Below are 22,067 nucleotides of genomic sequence, written 5' to 3'. Positions count from 1 at the left end.
TCACATTTTCCGTGGGTTTCATTTCTTCTTCTCAGTCCACCCATACTTTTAGGAGCTTCTAGCATTTCCATAGTTTGCTGGTCCCAAGGTAATTGTCTGGCAATTACGTACAGTTACAAGAAGCAGCAATTCAAACGTGTGATTTCTCATCTGTAATGTAGCCACGCGGCGCCCTTACCTCTGGATGTCGAAAGCGTCCCTGGATTCTGCGTAGTGCTTTAAATGGGCCAGGAGCAGGTCGCAGGCTTGTCTGATCAGAGGTATCATCTGATAGCAGATAACAAAGGTGTAATTAGGACACCATGCAGGGAGCACACCTAAATTAGCTGCAGATGAAGAGGTTATATGCGGTGCTTCCTGGAAAAATGGTCATCATTTCGAATGTAGCTTTCACGCACCTAAGATTCAAGAGGGAGATCTAAAATTCACAAATATTATAAAATACGATTGCTGTAAACGTCTATTTTAGTTTAAGCAATCTGTTTTTTTTGAAAGCAAAAAGAAGGAAGGATTTAGAGTAAATACTGTGAAATAATTATGAAAATGATCATTAAATGCTTAGAAATGAGACTCGGTACTCAGTTTCGTGACATTTGGTTAGCATTAGAGAGTAAATAGGCCACAATCCATATGTACCAGCTCTGGAATTAGCCCAAATCCCTGTTTGCTTGGTTCCAATTATACTTCAGATCCTCCACTAGCATATAGAATCTCAGTATTGAAAGGAACCTAAGGTCGTCCATTTCAACTTCTTGTTCAGTACGAAAGTCATTTGTACAGCATGTGGATGGACGGTTATTCACTTCTGCTTAAGCTGTTTAAACCTTCAAATATAGGGAACCCTAGACTTTAAAAACCTTCAGTTGCCCATGCAGGACAACTACTGAATTTCTTTTTTTAATACTAAAATGTCTTTATTATGGAAAACACCTAACATTCACACAGAAAGGAAGAATGGTATTATGAACGTTCATGTAGCTGTGATGCACCTTCAACAAACTTAGGTCTCAGTTTGGCTACCTACTACATTGACCCCGAAAGTCCGGCTTGAGTGGGTGGAATTCTTTGTGGAGCCTGATGGGCACGCACGTGACCTTTTATTCTCTTCTGTATGTTTGAAAAGCCAAGTCGGAAACGACGAGGGGAATCTTTTTTTTTTTTAACATCTATTTATTTATTTTAAACATCTTTATTGAGGTATAATTGCTTCACAATGTTGTGTTAGTTTCTGCTGTATAACAAAGTGAGTCAGCTATATGTATACATATATCCCCATATCCCCTCCCTCTTACGTCTCCCTCCCACCCTCCCTATCCCACCCCTCTAGGTGGTCACAAAGCACGGAGCTGATCTCCCTGTGCTATGCGGCTGCTTCCCACTAGCTATCTATTTTGGTAGTGTATATATAAGTCTATGCCACTCTCTCACTTCGCCCCAGCTTACCCTTCCCCCTCCCCGTGTCCTCAAGTCCATTCTCTACGTCTGCATCTTTATTCCTATCCTGCCCCTAGGTTCATCAGAACCAGTTTTTTGTTTTTTTTTTAGATTCCATATATACATGTTAGCATATGGTATTTGCTTTTCTCTTTCTGACTTACTCCACTCTATCTGACAGACTCTAGGTCCATCCACCTCACTACAAATAACTCAATTTCGTTTCTCCTTATGGCTGCAGAATCCTTTTAACCAGTGTACATTATGGGCAAACATTGTAGCTAAAGCAACATGCTGTGATACATTGTCCTGAGCATTTCTTATGGAAAACATACTTTGAAATGTTACTTACGTTTAGAGTTTACTTTTTTGATACCAAAATATCAGCTCCTGAGATCAGGAGAGACTTTTGTCTGTTTGTTCATTTTTGTATCCCCAGCACTTAGAACAGCACTTGGTATATAGTAGAAATGGAAACAGCATTTCAGGTGCAATCCCGTAAATCGTAAATGGATCCCTTCCCTGCAAGTCAGTCGCAAAGCCAGGGGTACATGTTGACTTTTTGAGAAGACACATAACACAGACAAATATTGACGTTCAGGTCAACGAAAACCACAAGGTTTTTCTCCATGAGTCATCATCACGTGCAGTTGATTTTTTGACCCTTGAGGGTCCATTCGTTGGCAAGGCTTTACACTGACCTAACATGTATTGCTGTAGAAAGTTGTCCCACCATCTGTTCTGAGCAGAGCCATCTCTTACCTGCCCTGAGACAGTCAGGTGATTGGAGAGGCCCAGCAGGGGGGCCAGCCTGGGCTGCTGCTGCCCGAGGCTGGAGGATCACACGGTCTCGTTGGACCCCTCCTTCCTATGGCCCCCTCCAAGCCAGCCCCATGTGCTCTGGGATGTAAGGAAAGTACTGTGTCCCCAGGGACCCCACTGCTGGCTGTGGGAGTTGGTCCTGAGAAGCAGAAGGGCGCCCCTGTTGAGTGAGACTGAGTGAGCTAGTCTGAGTTCAGGGCTCCATGGCCCGGGGCGGGGACAGTAGCCTGGGTGGCACCTATGGGCAGCTGGTCAAGGAGCAGATGTGCAAAGCAGAACACACCTACACACCCAGTGGAGGGATGGCAGAGCGTCTGAGACCCTCCCCTTGTATTTTGTTGCCGGGACTCTTAGAGGGAGTATCTGGAGAGGAAATCTGGGGAAAAAGAACTTTCTGCTCATCAAGCCATAAGGGCTTAGAGCACTGGGGTGATTGTACTCAGTGTGGGTGGACCAAGGGTGTGCTCACACATTCAAATGTCATCTCCTGTGTCCCTGGCTATTCCTTCTTTGTTCCATTTGAAATTTGGTCAGTGTGCCTTCTGAGCCTTTAGTTTGTCGCTATGTACACAGGATCGGACACAGAGCTGTGGCCCTCCACTAGACTTTAGGCAGCCACGGAGTTGGTCAGTATCACTGTTTCCAGCTCTCTGGTCAGCTGTGCATGAACCTAAATAAATATCCCACCAGGCAGCATCTTATCAATGTCAGTGGCGGAGGACTTGTCAAGTAATTTGCCAGAACAGGAGTATAATTTCCCTCATCTACCTATCCTGAAGTCCACTCAAAAAAAAGGAAAAAATGAGGATGACTATCCTGAATTACTAGCTTGGTAATTCTGAGTGGACGCTTATGACTGCTGCATTCTTTTCTAAATTCTCACAAGGCATCAATTTAATAATCCATCAGTACAAAAGTGTGGGCAAACGGGTCACTTCTAGTAGCCTCTAGGCTTTTACTCTCAGTAAATCTCTGACTAACTTAATGCTGGAGAAGTTAGTACTATCTAAGTCACATTGCTATGACTAGCTCACTGACTACATTCCTTCCATTATTTTAATAAAATTAGCGGTTCAAGTGAACTCTACCTTAATGCAATCTCATATACCAAAATGTCTTTAGATTTATTTCAGAGGGATAGTAACATGGCAAAACGAAGAATACTGTTTGAAAGGAAGTCTCTTTAGATATCAAGCTTGAAGCTTCTTTCATGCAACAAAACTGGGATGCAACATAAAATTTGATTTACACGCAGCTCTTCGGAAGCATGCCCTGTGTATAAAGAGGTAAAGAGGGGTCTCTCCATACTGAATCCAATCGTATGCCTGGACAGTGCAAAGTGGAGGCTGGACCAGCTGCCCACCATCAGTTCTTCTGTGTGCTGTGATTAGCATGCTTTGTCGTCGGCTGGCGTGATTATAATTTCTACCACACTCTGCCTGCTGTCTGTTGAACTGAATGGATAATGACATTTTTATTCAGGTTAATGTGATATGAGATGGGGCATGTACTATGAAAAATGTTTTAAAAAGCGATGCAGAGAAAATATTGTAAGACACTGGAGCACGATCTGTATGTTGGACAATACCATCACTTCAGGTTTGCTTCCTTGCCTTATACCCAAGCAGTTATGGAATATTTACTCTTACACGAGTTGCATACAAACAAAAGCTCTCTTTGATGGGCTTGCAATCATCTTTATACAATCCACAAACCCCACAGTTATTCCCCTAGATTTGCAGACAAGCAGGCATAGGTGGCTTGTGCAAACACACATGCACAGATGAATGCACAATGCTATCATCACACAGATCTTAACAAAAGACTCTCATTTGGTTGTTCTGTTTCATCTTCTTTGTAGGATAATGAGTGAGTTCTATTTTTGTTTTTTCCACATTTTTTTCCTAATGCACATATGTTATATTCATAATCAGAAAAAATATTAATGTTATTAATTTTTAAATTAATGATTAAAAAGAATGATTTGGGGGAAGGATTATAGTCTAGCAGCCAAGCCTGGGGTTAAAGTTTCCCATTTTGCATCTCTCACCTCTCACATTGGTTATCTTTTTCTTTTTCTTTTTTTAATTTATTTATTTTTGGTTGTGTTGGGTCTTTGTTTCTGTGTGAGGGCTTTCTCTAGTTGCTGCGAGCGGGGGCCTCTCTTAATCGCGATGCGCGGGCCTCTTACTGTCGCGGCCTCTCTTGTTGTGGAGCGCAGGCTGCAGACGCGCAGGCTCAGTAGTTGTGGCTTGCGGGCTCAGTAGTTGTGGCTCACAGGCCTAGTTGCTCCGCGGCACGTGGGATCTTCCCAGACCAGGGCTCGAACCCGTGTCCCCTGCATTGGCAGGCAGACTCTCAACCACTGCGCCACCAGGGAAGCCCCCTGGTTATCTTTTTTCTAGATGATGCTGAGTGTACGGATGGTCAGGTTTTTGGTAACTAGCAGTAACCATCAAGGAAAAAGCACCATCCGCAGCCTGGGAAGGAAATTCCCCAAGGAAGGAAGTCCTTGCTCACCTGGAGTTTACTGTATAGTTACTTAGTTAAAAAAAAAAATGGAATCTTTACTGACTGAGTCTGAGGAAGTGTGAATCAAGGTGTAGACAGAGGACAATAGAGTTAATTCCAGGAGGTAGAGAGGTCTTCTCGAGGCTAAGACTCTGAAGTTGTAAAATACACTTGGCCTGGGGAGAGAAAACACTCAAAGCCAATAATTCGGTTTCCTCTCCTTGGCACTGTCTAGTTGTGTGATGGGCAAATAGCTTAACCTCAATAAGTCTATTTATTCATCTGCAAAATGGGAATAATAATACCTCTGTTGAAGAGTTGTGTCCAAGATTAGAAACAAAATGTGTGCAAGTTTTAGAAGGCAGTGAGTGTTCCGAGCCTGGCGGCTGTCCTCTGGAAGAGTCCCATGCTCCCAGACTGGTTGGGGTGCCCGGCATCATTCTCTCTTCTCTTCTTCCACGTGGACAGTGTCCTATTGGATCCACCTGTCTTGCCTCACCATGTTAACATCACTTCCTCTCTTACACCTGTCCCTTCATCTTTTTCTCCCTAGGGACCACTCTAATTCAGGCTTTGCTGCCTGTAACCTGGAACATAGCTATCATCTATGAGGCATCATCTATGAGATCATCTGTGCGATTCTTGAGAACAAGGACCATATCTTAAGCATCTTCATAGTCTGAGTACCTTGTGTAGTGTCTGGCACATAGGTGTACTAAGAAAACAATTTTTGAAAGTGCCTCCTGTCTTTTCACTTTCTAATCCATCCTGTACTCAGTCACCAGATTGGTCTTCTGAAAATACTTGTCATCTGAGCAATGTTTTGTTAAAATTCTTTGGAGATTCCCACTGACTTAGGGATCGCATGTTGGAGCCTTTACTGCCCCCAACTAGGAAGCTGTCTGCTCTTAGGACATGGAACAAGCTTCTTAGAACATAGGACAAGCTGCCTGCTCTTAGGACATAGAACAAGCTTCTTATCCTACCCTCCAAAGCCCGCTAAGAACTGAATCCTGCCAATAACCATGTGAGTAAGCTTAGAAACAGATCTCCTCCCAGTTAAGACTTCAGATGAGATCACTGCCCAGGCCAACAGCTTGACTGCTTGACCTTGATGCAGAGGCACCCAGCTAAGCCATGCACAGATTCCTGACCCACAGAAACAATGAGCTAATAAAGGGTTGTTGTTTTAAGCTAAGTTTTGGGGTAATCCGTTACACAGCAAGAGATAACTAATACACTTTCAATGACACCCTCTTCTGGCAACTGTTGTATGTTGTCATGTATTATTGAAGTTTTTGGTATTTGCTCTGTTAGAAATGAGCACAGTGCAACACATTCAGTTGATTCTGTAGAACAGGATGACTGACTATTCCTTGAGGGCCCTGACATAGAAGGTGTGTAAGAAACGTTAATAGAGTGAGGTGCTCTTTCCATTGCAGCATGAATGCAGTGCAGTTTGCTGGGAGCTGGCCCGGAATGAAAGACCTGAGACCCATGCTGGTTCTACCTCTTACTTTGGACAAGTCGTTTGAATCTCTCTGAACTTGAGTCCTCACTCACTCCCAACTGAGGGGCTATTTGCAATGAGCTGCAGAGTCCCTTTCCATGGACACGCTAGGATTCCAAGGTCACTAAGCAGCAGCTGAGACAGTTGCTTGGGGACCATGGAAAGAGCAGGCAGCTTCCTAGTTGGGGGCAGTAAAGCCTCCAGCAATGCCATCCCTAAGAAGGCCTTTTGGCATCTGTTTGACGCACTGACTTCAGAATTACATAAAGATCTAAAAGGCAGAATCTGATTATATTTATGCTTACATAATTTAATAAAAGTGAGACTCCAGATCCACTGACTCCTGGCTTGTAGCTTTTTTCTCCAAAATCAGCATCCACATTCCTTTTGCTCCTCAGTTAATTAACTTCTAGGTTATAATTTTGCTCAATGCAGCTCTGATGCCATGAACTTGAAAAGCAAGCAAACACGCACAGTTAAGCCTCTGGAGCTCCTGGAAGTTTGCGGAATGGAGTCAGCCTGAGTGCTGGGGGGAGACACGTTTCCTGAGCAGGGAGAGTGTCTCTCCTGTGTCAACTCAGACTTCTAAACTGAGATGCCCACCCCCCCTTCCACCCCCGCACCTGGATGGTGTGTAGGCTGGGTGCCACACCTGTCCATACACGAAGAGAGATTCAGAGAAGAGCCCGAGCAGAGGCTGCCACTCTGAGATCAAACACGGCCCCTGGGAGCCACCCGCCTGGGGGCCACGGCAGAGCAGAGACTCCAGAGGGACCACTTGCGGTTTCCCTGCTCCGCCCCAGGGTCCAGGGGACGTCTGGCATCTTGGAGGCTAAACAGCTGAAGTGGAAGCCCTCTTCCTTACTCCCCACCGCTTTCAAGGATTTAATAGCTCCTCACTCTACAGTGAAGTTTGTACCAAGCCTTCCCCTGACACAGAACAGCCGACTCCATGCCTCTACGTCTTCTTCCAGTTTCTCCTCGCTAATCCCTTCCACGTACGCCGTGTTCCAGCCAATTTGTACTCCTCTAGTCCCTGAACACACCCTGTACTTTCTGTCTAGATGCCTTTGCTCCTGCCGCTCATTCCACCTGCAACGCACCTTCTCCCTCCGTCAAAACTCAGCAAGATCTTCAGGGCTCAGTTCCAATGCTGCTCCCCGCCCTGCCCCCTAACGTGGTTTCTGATGCTCAAGAGAAGATGTGCGCTCTGTCACTGTCCTGGTAATAATGTAGGAGTTTCTGCACCTTCTACATTATAAACCCCTTAAAGACAGGAGCTGATAAATATTGGTTGAATTTTATGAATTTAATGTTTCATTCTGTTTGGCATTCTTAGACCTGTTTATAATGCTGTTTAGGAACTCATCAGAGGGGGGATTTTCTGAATAAATAAGGGTCAGCTAATGGAGATGGTATTTAGACATATTGTTGGATTAGAAAATAGAAAAGTAATATGTTAGAGTGCTCTAAACTGGTGACTAATAAATGTAAAATTAATACCAGTTAACGAAACTTGTAGCCTCCTTCTGCCACCCAGATATTAAAAATATCCATGACTTATTTTATGCAAAATCTCCCGCTGGTAAGTATCAGCTCTAGCCGTCTAGGTGAATAATCAAGTGTCATTTCTAATAAGTCAGTGGCTCCTGTCAAGAGTTGTAACCAATGAGAACTCACCCTGATGAGGTGGTGGCCACTGGTGTTGCCAAGCAACAGGCAAGCTGGGAGGCACGTTTAGATGCTCTTTTAGATTTAACCAGCGGCAAGTCAGAGTGACATTATGATGCTGGCAAGGGAAAACCAAATTATAACCCAGGATGGGGCGCCCATGATGAAGAGTATGTTTTCTTTTGAATGCAAATGGAAAAGGAACATGTTTAACCAGAATTTAAACAGTCCATCATTATACCAGTTTTAATTAGGAGACTAGGTGGCAGTGGAATACAACTGTGCTGCAGGATAATGGTCTCTTGCTGCTAGATAAATACCTAGACGTTCTGGAAACTGGGCAACTGGTCAGGCAGGGACAATGTATTTTTGGACTCTGAAGTATTTATTACCACAGCCATACTTGGTTATAATGACTTTCATTTTTATTGTCTGGAAGGATTAAGAAATAAAAGCAAATATTAAAAATAGGCTTCTGGAGGCAGATGCAGCCCAGAGAAAGCGGCTTGCTCCAACATTGCAGAAGCCCTCGTGCGTGATTGTCTGAAGCGTTTACAGTGAAAATTTAAAGGCCAAACTGAACTGTGATGATGACTGTAATTCTGCAAAGACTTTTGCTCTGAAATGGTCATGGCTAGGCATTTACTCATAAGCTGGCCAGATCAACTTAAATTTTTAAAAATTGTAGTCATCCCCGAGCAATATGTCTTCTCCAAGGCAGGAAAGGCCTAGAGGGAATAATAACCACATCTGTCTCCGTCTTTAAGATTCGTACATTATTGACTGTGTCTTCCTGACAGGAAACATCTGGATGAAAGTGAAAACTTAGGCATTGAGCTGGATCAGCAGTGACTGGGAGGGATACCAGCCTTCCCTGTAGGTCTGATTTTTCTGACTTTTCTTTCTTTCTTTCTTTTTTTTTTTTTAAATAGTCTGATCAATCAAGATTTTATTACGTGCGATTTAAAGGTCATTAAAAATGCTGAAGCTAATTCTTTTTTTTTTTTTTTTTTCTGGCTGCGTTGGGTCTTCTATCCTGCGCGCGGGCTTCTCATTGCGGTGGCTTCTCTTGTTCTGGAGCACAGGCTCTAGGCGCTCGGGCTTCAGTAGTTGTGGCGCGTGGGCTCAGTAGTTGTGGCTCGCAGGCTCTAGAGTGCAGGCTCAGTAGTTGTGGTGCATGGGCTTAGCTGCTCCACAGCATGTGGGATCTTCCCAGACCAGGGCTTGAACCCATGTCTCCTGCATTGGCAGACGGGTTCTTAACCACTGCGCCACCAGGGAAGTCTAGTCTGACTTTTCTTTAGCTGAGTCCCCATGTGCAGAGATATGATTTGCTCTTACTCTTGGGTGACACACACAGCCAGCTTCAGGCTCTCCTGTTTGGAGCTGCCAGGTCTCTTCTATCCACTCAGTGGGTCACCATCAGCTTAGTTATCTGGACAAATGAGCAAATGTCCACCACTTTTATGGGGCTTTGAGGACTGAGAAGATTTGAGCTGCCGTATTGGGTTGGATCCGTGGTCCATCCAATGTGGAGCTTGGTCTCTGCTAGAAGTACTTGGTAATGGAGTTCCCCATGAATCTACCTCCAAAGGCATGGTGCTCAAAAGCCTCACTTCTCTCAGTAGCCGACTATGATATTAACGCCCCATGTTTTCACTTATTGAAAACTTATTTGAACCCAGAATAAACAAAATTAAACAGACTTATTTGCTGCAGTTTTCCCCCCAAGCTTTTAATATGCACAGTGAATCCCTATGTGTAGAGGAAGCCAGTTTACAATATTTTACTGAATTAGATGACCATGGGGCCTTTCCAATCCTCAATTTCAAATCCTTTTCCCTGGTAGTTATTCATAGCTTGAAGTTCGTCATCATATAAGTAAGTACGGTTTACATGCTTTTCTCCTAAATGTATTATTTTATTCTTGCTTACACTGAAGGTTATCTGACACTTTCGTGCTGACTTACACAATCTTAGAAGAGTCTTAGAAACTTACTCCAACTGATTTAATATTTTTCAAACCAGAAGAACTTAGAGAAATATACAAATGCATAAATTTCATGGTAGTCTCCCTCTCTCAGATGAATTATAAAATTTAAAAATAAAATTAGTGCTAACCCGGGTCCCCAGGGAATCCCATTATTTATGTATTTCCTCAGAGAAGGATTAGTTCAGCCCCGGTTTTGTTTCTTGAAACTAAATCTATTTACTTCCTGACCCATAATAAATTTTTACACAATCCCAGCGTTACTTATTAATAGTCTTTGGTAAAGAATCTAGCAAAAGAGTCTGTAAAAATCCAAGTCTACTGGTTGCCCCTTTAAAAACAATTAACCTCTTAGGAGATGGGGTGAAAATTCCGATAGGCTAATCAGACAGAATTTTCCCTAATAGAAAAATCAGTTGTTTTCCCAGCAATGCTCAGCCATCCTTTCCTATAAATCCCGATAACTTGTCTGTCACTGGACTCTGATTTTGATGGTCTCTTCCGGGATCAGGGATGCATCAGTCAAAGTTTCACTGGTTCTCTATCTCTCTATATTATCCCTGGTAAGACATAAACCAAAATCCAATTTTATTTTAAATAAAACCATGGATTCATGATAGAATGCTAATTTTAAAGTAACTTTCAGGCATTGTTGGCCAAGACAGCCTAAAATCCACACAAATAAAGACAGTGCCATCCAGAACTTTATGAATATTAATGACACCTACAGTCACAGGGAGTAAAGTACTTAACTTAGGCTGCCAGGGGCTGAAGGAAAAAGCCTCAGAATTCCAAGGGAAAACACATCTTTATTTCAAGAATAAACTCTCAAGTTTGATAATAAAAGTCCCAAAGCAACTTACTAATTCAGAAGGGACTGGAGATTATTGACATTCCATAGCTATTTGTGGGAAAACTGAGCCAGGTTCCCATGTCCCGGGGGAGTGTGGGCTCCCATGGGTTCCCCGAGCTTCTCTCTTCTGTCTCCTCTGCCCCAGGCCCTCGGTGAGCCTTCTTCTCCTCTTTGCGTCTCCGTGACCTGCTTTCTCTGTTTCTACGTATGCCTAGACTTGAGACCCTCTAAAGAGAAAGCCAACAAGTGGCCACATCCTCTTACGTAAGTTTTCTTTGATGAAATTATTTCCCTCTTGTTTCCCTTTTATCTCAGTTGTAACATATATCCTTAGGTAGAAAGCTTCTTGGTTCTGTGATTCCCTATCCATCCATCCATCCATCCTCCAATCCAACAAATCACTGTTGAGTGTCCGTTATATGCGTCATGCTATACAGTTAACAATAAAGAAAAAATAAGTAAAATAAATGGAATGTTCGCTGGTGATAGCACCACAGAGAAAAATAAAGCCGGGGAGGAGGGTGGGGTTCTGGGGCCCAGCTCTTACAAGCCTGGGGAGTCTGTGGGTCTGAGAAGGTCAGATGAGGGACCAAGAGGAGGACTCGCACCTCCAGTGCTTTCCAACAGGGCTCTAACCAGGATCGTGCCAGGGCACTTGTAAAGCATACAGATTCTCAGTCGCCCTAGAAATTGTCATTCTGTAGGTCCTGGGGTGGCTGGAATTATGTGTTTTAAACAAGGGTACTAGGTGATTTGGGCGCAGCCCTTGGTCACACAGGGTTTGAGAACAAGTGACTAGAAAGGGAAAGCCCATGTGAGGTTAAAGTCCAGGGAAGCCTCCAGGAACTTGGAGGGTCCCGGGCGCTGGAGAAGGAGGCAGTCAGGACACTGACGTCTGGCAACCAGCCCTCCCACCTTTCTCCCCTCCACGCATCTTCCGTAGGATAGGAAGATCCTCCGTCCGGTCTACACTTTGGTGTAGAGTGACACTCCTTGCTCAGAGCCTCAAACCCTGCTCTTCCTATACAAAGAGAGCTGCTTTAGGAATTAGGAAAACTTTTCTCTCCCAACAAAGCTCGCAACTCCAAGACCGTTGTCTCAGTAGGGCTCAGGAAAGCCTCATGTGCAAAACTGAGCAAAGACCTCCTCGTTCTGGAAGTTGCCCACTGCCGCCTCCTTCTGAAGCAATGATTCAGTGGGGGAGAGAAAATCCAGGACGTGATTTATGGAGCATGAAACACACAGACATTGGCTTAACCCTTGAAAACTATTAGCTTTGTCATGTACTTTTTAGTCCTCATGTTCCTTTCTTTTTAACCAGCATTTAACACCTTTGTCTGCTCCTTCCTCCTTGAAAAGCGGTTCCCTTCCACATTCTCCTGGACTTCAGTTTCAAGCTGTTCTTCCCAAGTCATCTCTGTAGGTCTCTCCTCTGCCCCTCACTTATATATGGTTCTCCCCAGCCCTCTTCTCATGCTATATACACTCCTGGGGTGACCTCACCCTTGTCTGTGTTTTCTCTCTCTTTTTTTTTTTTTGCGGTACGCGGGCCTCTCACTGTTGTGGCCTCTCCCGTTGCGGAGCACAGGCTCCGGACGCGCAGGCTCAGCGGCCACGGCTCACGGGCCCAGCCGCTCCGTGGCACGCGGGACCCTCCCGGACCGGGGCACGTGCCCGCATCTCCCGCATCGGCAGGCGGACCCCCAACCACTGCGCCACCAGGGAAGCCCTGTGTTTTCTCTCTTGTAAAAATTTTCTTTTCTTTTTAAATTGAAATATAGTTGATGTACACTATTACCTTAGCTTCAGGTGTACTACATACTGGTGTGACATTTGCATTCATTATGAAACAATCACCACAGTAAATCTAGTAACCATCTGTCCCCAAAGTTATTACAGTACTATTGATCATATTCCTTATGCTGTATATTATATCCCCGTGGCCCCTGTCTGTGTTTTTATTTTTTCATTTTTTTATTTTTGGCTGTGTTGGGTCTTCATTTCTGTGCGAGGGCTTTCTCTAGTTGTGGCAAGCGGGGGCCACTCACTATCGCGGCCTCTCTTGTTGCGGAGCACAGGCTCCAGACGCGCAGGCTCAGTAGTTGTGGCTCACGGGCGTAGTTGCTCCGCGGCATGTGGGATCTTCCCAGACCAGGGATCGAGCCCACGTCCCCTGCATTAGTAGGCAGATTCTCAACCGCTGCGCCACCACGGAAGCCCCCTGTCTGTGTTTTTGATGACCATCTTTCCTACCCTTCTCTCCTGAGCTCTATATCTGCAGCCAACTTCTGCCTGATGCATCTACTTAGATGCCTCCCAGACACCTTAAATTCACCAGGTCTAAATTCTCCACAGGTGGGGGCGAGGGTGACTAACTCTGCTCCGGAATGGCATCCTTTCAACTGAAACCCAAGAACCTAAATTGAACTATATTCAGTAGAAAGATGATTTCCAATGGAGCTTTAAGTTCACTTGTAGAATATGTTAAACAATGAGCTAGATCTGAAGCAAAACCCGGGGAATCTGTCTATGAAAATTTCTCTCCCCCTCCCTTCCCCCTCCCTTCCCCCTCCCTTCCCCCTCCCTCCGCCCTCCCTCTTACTTACAGCCACGAGGCATCTCAGTGCTATGACCCACTTGGAGGAACTCTATTTTCTGCAGCTAATTCAGGCGCTAAGAATTTGATTTCTGAACCAAAAGGAGAAAATGCTTGGGACTTCAGGAGCCCTGAATTTGTTTGGGCAATGATGCTGTATCAGTTTCTGGAGTGTGTCCTGTAGGGTGTTAAAGAAATCTAGACCCTGATAAGATTCTTTTTTTTTTTTTTCCTCTTCACTGTCCAAAAAACTTCCTTTCTTACTTAAAAAAAAAAAAATCAGATACCCTTCATCAATTTATTTTTTAACAAATGATAAGATTCTTTCTGTATCTATAGCATTGTCAAGTCATTGTTTACTCACAAATGAGGAAGTGGGATGCAACGTGTTGGAGCTCCTTATGTCAACCCACGGTTTACCTACCTCTCCACCCCAGCCTTCCCCTTTTGGTTAACTCAGCATTTTAGTGACTAGGTGTAATAAAGGTGACCCAAATAACGCTTTACAACTTTTTAAAGAAGCAGACCCTTCCTTCAAACAAATTCTCACATGAAACCTCAGTATATAACAGGGCTGACTGTGGAGCAGGGCTCCTGGTTCCAGCTGTAGCAGGATACCCCCCTCCTCATGTTTCCTTGTGGGTAATTTCTACCAGTGGTGGTTCCCAACTCTGGCTTTACATCAGAATTGCCTGGGGAGCTGTAAGATCCCCTCAGACCCAGGCTGCATTCCAAACCAAACCAATTTAATCTAGATGTGAGACCCAGACAGCAATGGTTTGCAAGGCTCCCCAGATGACTCCAGTGTGTACCTGAGGCTGAGAAACGCTGGGTCCTGCCCTCCCTTATCAGGCCGAGGCGTTTAAAGAAGGAACTGAGCCTGCGTGGGCCAGCCCTGGGGGGACGGGGTGGGGGGGCATGTTAGTGTGCGCTCTCGGCTGCCCTCCTGCTGGGGGGGGGGAGGCTGCAGCTGCCCACTCCGGGTGAAGCATTAGCAAGCCCACACCACCAGAAGGCAGGCTGTATTTCTCAAACAGCTTTACCAGTGAGAAAGGAGGTTTCTGTCTGAAACCTGCTTCCAAACCTCAGTTGGTTCCAAACTTAGGTAGCAAACGGAGGAGTGTTGCTTCTGATACCCCTAGGTTTCCAAAGAAGTCCCATTTGCTTCATCTCCCTTCCACCACCCTCCAGACAGTCCCTAGGACAGTCCTAGGGAGCTTCCGAACAAGATAGGAGAAGCAGTCAAGCAGAGAGCTTAAGAGCATTCTGGAACTGGGTTCTAACCTTGGCTTTGCCACACTTACTAGCTATGTGATGTGAAGTGCATAATCTCTATGGGCCTCAGTTTCCTCATCTGTAAAATGGGATTGATAATCGTATTTACCTCACAGAGATGTGGTGAAGATTAAGCATGCTAATACGAACAGGAAGCCTTACAGTGGTGTCTGGCACATGGTAAGAGCTGTGTGAGTGTTAGCTGGCTATGTAAAGGCTACGTATGGAAACACAAATCAAAACCGCCTTGAGGAAAGAAAACAACAGAAAAACCTCACTGAGGATGGGCAGGATCTCTGGTTTCTGAGTTTATTTGGATGGGATTAATTATGAAGTCTGGAACCCTCTCCTCTTCTGGGGGACTTCAGAAGACTTAGAGGAATTCAGCAGGACCATATGGGTGAGCATCTTGAGTTGAAGCTCAGAGTAGCTCTCATGTATTGAACTGAAGACAGGCCACTCCAAGGCCAGGCGTTCTGCAACAGCTAGATGTGGTGGCTGGCTCTGGAAGGGCACTTGCTCTGGAGTTTCCCATGTACCTGGGACTCACACTGAGGCAACCCTTCAGCCACGTCACATCAGAAGGGCTCAAGGGCTCACTCATGAGCTGTTGCTGTTGCAGAATTCAGAACAGGCATCAAAGCCAGATGAGCAATTGAGGGGCCATCAGTGAGGATCAGGTGTGAGAGAACTTGGTCAGGAAGCAGGACAAACAGTAAGTTTTATTTATACAGCTGGTAGGGAAGGGTGGGTCCCTGGGTGGGGGAAGGCGGCAGCCCCGGGTTTAAGAGCATCTTGTAAATGAGAATTTGCCCTTTGACCTGGCCACAAAGATTAACTTGGGCATGCCCACCCCCTCCCAAGAGTTCTGCCCAAGGACATCCTCGTATCCATGGCCATCTCTTCCCTATTTCAGACTTGATTCAAAGGTCACCTTCATTTCAAGATGTTCTCTAGTTCCTTGCTATGTAAAGTGTGGTTCATTGTTCAGAAGCATCCACGTCACCTGGGAGCTTGTTAGAGATGCAGAGTCTCAGGTCCCACCCCAGACCTACTGCATCAGAATCTGCATTTTAACAGGATTCTCAGGTGATCCGTTACACATGAAAGTCTGAGGACAGCCCCTCCAGTTTTCTCCTGGGTGCCCCCAAAGTGCCCGGGACAGAGCCTTGGGATTTAGCAGAAGTGCCCTGAGTGCTCGCTGACTCACTACAGATTCATGGCAACTGGGGCTGCGGAAGGCTGGAGAAAGGGCAGACACTCCAGTACAATTTCCTGTGCTTTGGGGATAATAGGGAGGTTTGACGGGCATAGCGGGCGGGGCAACGGACAAGTGACGCAAAGCGAACCGGCTCCCATCATAATCTGGAGAGAGGAAACCTGCTCTTCATGGAAGAGAGTCTGCGTTTCCCAGGTCTTACCTCGTTCAGCTTTTCAGGACTGAAAGCAGACGTCAGGACACTTCTGACCTCTTCCCATCTTTTGTCACGTAAAAACAGGACACTGTTGGCTACCGGTTTGGGCTCCAAACCTGATGCCTGGTGGAAAGCGATAAGCAGACAGTTAGGACACAAGGGAGCCCAAGACGCCTGGGTGGCAATACAGTCCACGCTAAACACTCTGGTTCCAGTCACCCGTGACCAATAATTAGGAGACTTCTCTTGCAAGGATGTAAAGAATATAAAGGGTCATGGACAGTGGTCTCTAGATCCACGGCCGAGGACCCACCGGGAGCAGAGGGGGAAGCGCCGCTGGCCCAGTTCTATCTTGTGACTCTGTGGTTATCACTGTAAATAAGTCAGCCGCTTCTGTGTGTTCTGCAGCCCCCCTGCAGAGTGGGGGTGCCCGGAGGACCCAACAGCTGGCTTCTTGGAGGTGGGCTCGTCTTTCCTGGGATTGAGTTTCATGTCTGATCTATTTGGCAAGGGGTTTTGTGTGGCTGGATTGGTTACGTTGGGCCAGGAGTTGACAGACTCGTGTCTGGGTCTTTGGAATATGCCTGGGGGTGGGGGGAGGAGAGGGAAAGGGGAAAAAGAGGGTCCTTCAGAAGTATGCCCCAACAGAGCTGTTGCAAGAGAACTCCTTCCTGTCGTGATGTTTCTGTGTTCTTTCTCTCATTCATTCACTCATTCTTCTCGTTCAGCGAATGTTTGTTGAATGTCTAATATACACGAGAAGTTGGCTATACGGTGCTGAATAGAGAAGACATTGCATTGGCCCTCAATGAGTTGATAGTCTAGTGGGGAAGCAGACAGTTACCTCCTAAACTAACAAATAGCTGTCATTACATTTCATGGGAAAGTGGGTGTTATGAAGGGGGAGAGAGGGCAGCGAGGTGAGAAAATGATAGGGGATTAAATGGCCAGGAAGCCTTCTCTGAGGAGGAGACAGTCTAGCTGAGTCTGGAAGCACACAGAAAATGAGGTCTCCTTATTCCTTCTTCCCAGGCCAGTCTCTTCTTTCCTAAGACCACCTACTCCCACCAAACGGTCAAAACTGGGGGCCCTCACAGCTGTTCAGAGCCCTGAGCCCCAGGGCTGCAGGGTGAGGGGAAGTAGGGGGACTGGAGGACAAAGCATTCTTCAGAACTGCGTGTGATATACGGTTTTGCTATTACTTTTCACTGTTTTAATTATAGTTGAAACATGAAGCCAGCCACCGTTAACTCAAAAGCCTTGTAAAAACTCCCGTTCAGAGGAAAATGATAATTTTCTGATAAAATATGAACACTCAAAATAACCTATAATATGTAACTGCAAAGTGTCTGGGGGGATTTAATTATATATTAGAACCAAGTTGCTGGGATATTTTTTCTGCAGAGGAATACCTCTCTATATTTAGAATAAAATTCTTTAGGAGTGCTGTGGTCACTATACAGAATTGTGGTTTTATGGAATTTTTAGAACATAACCCATTTGTTTGGGTTCCAGGATCAAAGGAGGAAATGGTACATTTTGTATACTGGCAAACGCCGGTCCTCTGTCACACTACCTGTCCTAAAGCATTTCGCTCCAAGGAAAGCTGGGTGGTGGTTTATGGGCTTCTGATGAAGCAGAGGAAATTGGAGATAAGAGTCAAGGTTGACTGGATTTTGTCTCTGTCCTTTAGACCTAAGGATTGGCTCCATGATCGTTTTTATCTTGCCCTTGGAGGACAAATCCAGCCCTTGTGCAATATGTCAGCATTGTCTCCCTCACCAGCTTGCCATGACAATACTCTCCCTTCAGCCTACAACTCCCATTAGAATTCTTCATTCTCTGACGGAAGATTTCAGAAGCATTGGTTAGAGTAACCAACCTATTTTCATTTCTAGATACGATACTGGAAGAGGGAAAGTGGCAAGTTGGTCATTTCAGAAGAGCAGTCGGTTGGTGAGGGGACGGTCTGAGAGATTTTAGAATGCGTAGCTGGAAAGAGAAGGCTTGGAAGGTCAGATTGTGCTCCTTAGTCTGTACTTTAAAAATACCTATTGAATGCGTATTACGTGGAAGAGATTTGGCTCTTTTTTTTGACCCTGGGTGGTAGAATTAGGTTCAATGGTGGGAGCTATGGGGAAAATTCCAGCTCCTCTAAAGGAGAACTTCCCAGTAGTCTAAATAACTACTAAAAATAACCTGCCTTGAGCGATGAGCCCCTATCCCTAGAGCCTGTACCCCACTTCTCGGAAATTCTGAACGGGAGGTTTGAGTGATCTGTGGGCAGCCCATCCCGGGATGAGAAGCTCCCAGCTCAGGCTGCAGGGTTTCCAGTGCACAGCACAATGTTTCACATAAAACAATGAGACCTGCCTCAAAACAGACAGGGGTCAGGCAAATGAGGTTGCACACCTGGGTTTCTGATTCTCTGCAGTCTGTTCGGTCTTTTAAGTAGGAACGTCTACCTCTTGGAGCTGTGGACCCATCATGTGAGTTGACCCTTCTCCAATAAAGATTTAAAAAAAAAAAAAGGAGGGACTTCCCTGGTGGCGCAGTGGTTAAGAATCCGCCTGCCAATGCAGGGGACACGGGTTCGAGCCCTGGGCTGGGAAGATCCCACATGCCGCGGAGCAACTAAGCCCGTGTGCCACAACTACTGAGCCTGCGCTCTAGAGCCTGCGAGCCACAACTACTGAGCCCGCGTGCCACAACTACTGAAGCCCGCGTGCCTGGAGCCCGTGCTCTGCAACAAGAGAAGCCACTGCAATGAGAAGCTCACGCACCGCAACGAAGAGCAGCCCCTGCTCGCCACAACTAGAGAAAGCCCGTGCGTAGCAACGAAGACCCAACGCAGCCAAAAATAAATAAATAAGTAAATTTATTTTAAAAAAAAGAAATGCAAAGCTGAAAAAAGTAGTCAGGTTTTGAATGCAGTGACGAGAGCTTCCCTAAGTCATGGGCCAAACCATTCTCATTTAAACTTAAATCTCCCTGCACCCATTTGAAAACCATAATGCTTTCTTTTACTCGATGTTTTATTTAAGAGAAAGGGGACCAGAAACTCTAGATGAGTTAGTTTTCAAAAACTGTTGGTGGAGAGGGACTTGTTGCAGGTGTGGGCGAGGCATATTTGTGGCTAACTTCCTGAGGCCCCTCTGTCCCTTCTGGGTAGCAGCGGGCAGGTCCCTGGGGGTCCAGCACGGGTGGCCCGATCCATCTGGAGCCCCGGGTGGAGTCTGCCTGGCTCCCGAGCTCTGTGACCAGCTACGCTTCTGCCCCCGGGATGGGGCACTGCTGCAGGCACAGGGGCTAATAAGGTTTCCAGGGCCGTATTTGCCTCAGAACTTTAGCAGTCTCTGCCAGTGCCAAGTGCCGCGTGGTTTCACAGGAACTCGTCCTATGATTCCGACGTCCGTGTGCTGAGAGGGTGAAATTAGCCTTGGAGAGGTTGTACCTGGGGAGCCAGGCCCTGGGGGTCCTGAATAAAACCACTCCCCAAATCTATCACGTGGCTTTAGATGTGAGTCGATGGTGTGAACCGGTGCCTGGAGAGTTGACCCCCCTGTTGCCTGTGAGGCCCTGAGGGCTGGCATCTCACCCCACACATGGGTGACCACCACCACCTTCCACTCCACTCCACACACATGTGATGGAACCTGGCAGTGGGCATGCCTGCTGCCTGACCTGCTTGCCATGCTCATCTCAGACCAGGGCTCAGAGCTCCTGGCAGCAGGTTTAGTGATCAAACACACCCCTCTCCCTTCCCGTATCCAACTAGACCAACCCAACACGGGCCACAGGCCTCCCTATCTCTCAGCACCCTTCCCACGGCTTTCCCAACTTGGGCCTTAATGACAGGCCAGGAGTACAGCGTTCTACTGCTGGTTAGGACCATTTCTGCTGAATCAAGTGGACCCAGCTCCAGTTTCCGCAGATAATAAAAAAAGAGCTGCCCGCGTGGCCTCATTGAGTACCCGATAGCAAGAGGAGCTCATTAAAAATACCTGCATAAAAATAGCCAAGTCCAGACGTGCTGGGGCAACTGAGGTTCTATCATGCTAAGGAGACTGATTGGGGTTTACAGATAAACTGTGGTTGCACCACTGGAAGCAACTTGAGGAAGTGTTGAGGGCAGTGATAGAGGCCCAAGGGGTCCATTCGGAAAACGGGCAAGAGAAAGCAGTCACGTTCCATGGAACTGAGCGCCTCGAAAATGTGAATGGGGAAGCGTGATATAGGAACGGCCACCCTGGGTCCAAGCCGTAGAGTCTGTTCAGCCCGGTGTTCTTGAATTGGAAAAAAAATATATCACTCAACAATTTTTGAATTCAAGTATTTGCTCGATACTGACTTATGTCAGGGAGTTCCCTGTGGTGTCGTCCCAACTCCAGCCGGTGTGCTCTGTCAGTCCCTCATGGGATGCCTACAGGTCGCACCAAATTTCAGAGCTAAACCCAGCTTCCCCATCCCGGCTGCTCTGCATAGGCTGTCAGGGGCACACATAAGTCAAGCCTGGGTTTGTGAGCAGAGATGGGTTCTTACAGCTGGAAAATGAAATCATGCGTTATTTAAGTTCCTTTTCACTTCATGTATCAAACTAATATGCTGAGGTATTTTCTGTCTCACAAGGGACCATTTGGTAGAAGCTTGCATGGAGTAAGTGTTTAATGTTTACTGAATGAATGTATAATAAAGCTGAATTGCTGAACACTTAGGTAAACATGGCTTATCAGAGGGAAGGTGGCATGGTGTCAGGAAGAAAAAGTCATGCCACGCTAATCTCCTTGAGTTCTTTGAGCAGATAAATAAGCATATGGATGAGAGGGAACCACAGAACCCAAGGTAATTTGACTTTCAAAACCTGTGAGAAAATCCCACTCTGAAGTTGGTTTTTTGAAGATTGAGTCACTAAGCATTGTTTCCTCATGAATATGGGATTGGCTTAAAGACCATAAACAAAGCTTAGGATAAGTGGCTACATTCCCAGATGGAAAATTACCAACATTGGGGTTTCCTAGAGATCTTATCTTTGATGGACCTTTTTACATGTTTGTGAATGACCTACAAGAGGATGTACATATTGAATCTCCAGGTACCACCTAGTTCTTCTGGGGAGAATGTCAAGTTGATGGAGAGTCAATTCTGCTTGAACGAGAATATATGGGATACTGAGTAGTCGTTATGTGTTTGGGCCCTGGGGTATAAAAAGAGAAGGACAAGGCTTAAAGTTAATCAAGTTAGGGTGAAAGCCATGCACTCATTCATGGTAAATTGTAGAAGGCACGATGCGAGCGATTGTGAAAATGAACGATGCAGGTGATCAATGCTGTTAGCGTTCAGAGAAGGGGAAAAGTAAATGAGGGTTGAGGTAGGGAAAGCTTCATGGGGGGAGCAGAATTTGAGGAGAATCTGGACTAATACCAAGGGTTCGGATGGGTGTAGGAGAAGTGGAGAATCTTCTTGTTAATAGCAGCTAATGCACGGTGAAAACTTGTCTCGCCTGCGTGTAAAGCAGGACTTATACGCATAATCTCATTTAGCCTTACAACAGCCTAGTAAGGCAGAGCATATCCCTGTTTTCCAAAGGAAGAATGAGAGGCTTAAAGAAGTAATTTGCTCAAGTTCACATTGCTAGTAAATATAAGACCCCCTGCTGTGCTGTCTCCAATTCTAGCGGAGGTGTCAGCATGAGCAAAGGCACTGGGGCAGGGCTTTTGGAGAGGTTGCAGAGAGAATGGAGAGGCCGCTCCAGCTGGGGTGACTGCTTGTACTGGCGAGCAGTGAGAGCTGAGGTGGGCGCATATGTAATGGATCTAAATTATAGGGGCCCTTAAATCTCACCCGAGGAACCTGAACTTTGTCTTGAGGACACTGTGTTGAGTGAAAGAAGGAAATTAGAACCACATTTTGGAGGTTGGGGCCTAGAGATCTTAGTCAGGGGGTGGGGAAAAATAGGGAGGGTGGACACATGGTTTGGAGGAGAAATGGAC

The 22,067-nt window shown here is 45.9% G+C and overlaps 1 protein-coding gene across 2 annotated transcripts in view; it reads right to left on the bottom strand.

Moving 5' to 3' along the window:
- The window catches only part of TBXAS1 (thromboxane A synthase 1), a gene marked incomplete at its 5' end in the record, with an annotated part of 149,540 nt that overhangs the window by 58,518 nt on the left and 68,955 nt on the right, over positions 1-22,067 (bottom strand). The window contains 2 exons of one of the 2 annotated variants that reach the window (XM_082846987.1): positions 179-267; positions 16,084-16,200. In XM_082846987.1, coding sequence (XP_082703113.1) covers positions 179-267; positions 16,084-16,200 — 206 coding nt within the window. The remainder of the gene's footprint in view (positions 1-178; positions 268-16,083; positions 16,201-22,067) is intronic. The other variant, XM_082846988.1, reaches the window with a different exon arrangement.

The sequence above is a fragment of the Leucopleurus acutus genome (genome assembly GCF_964270905.1).
Source record: "Leucopleurus acutus genome assembly, chromosome: 9".
NCBI lineage: Eukaryota > Metazoa > Chordata > Mammalia > Artiodactyla > Delphinidae > Leucopleurus > Leucopleurus acutus.
The sequence above is the reverse complement of the archived record's forward strand: the minus strand, read 5'-3'. Positions and strand labels throughout refer to the sequence as shown.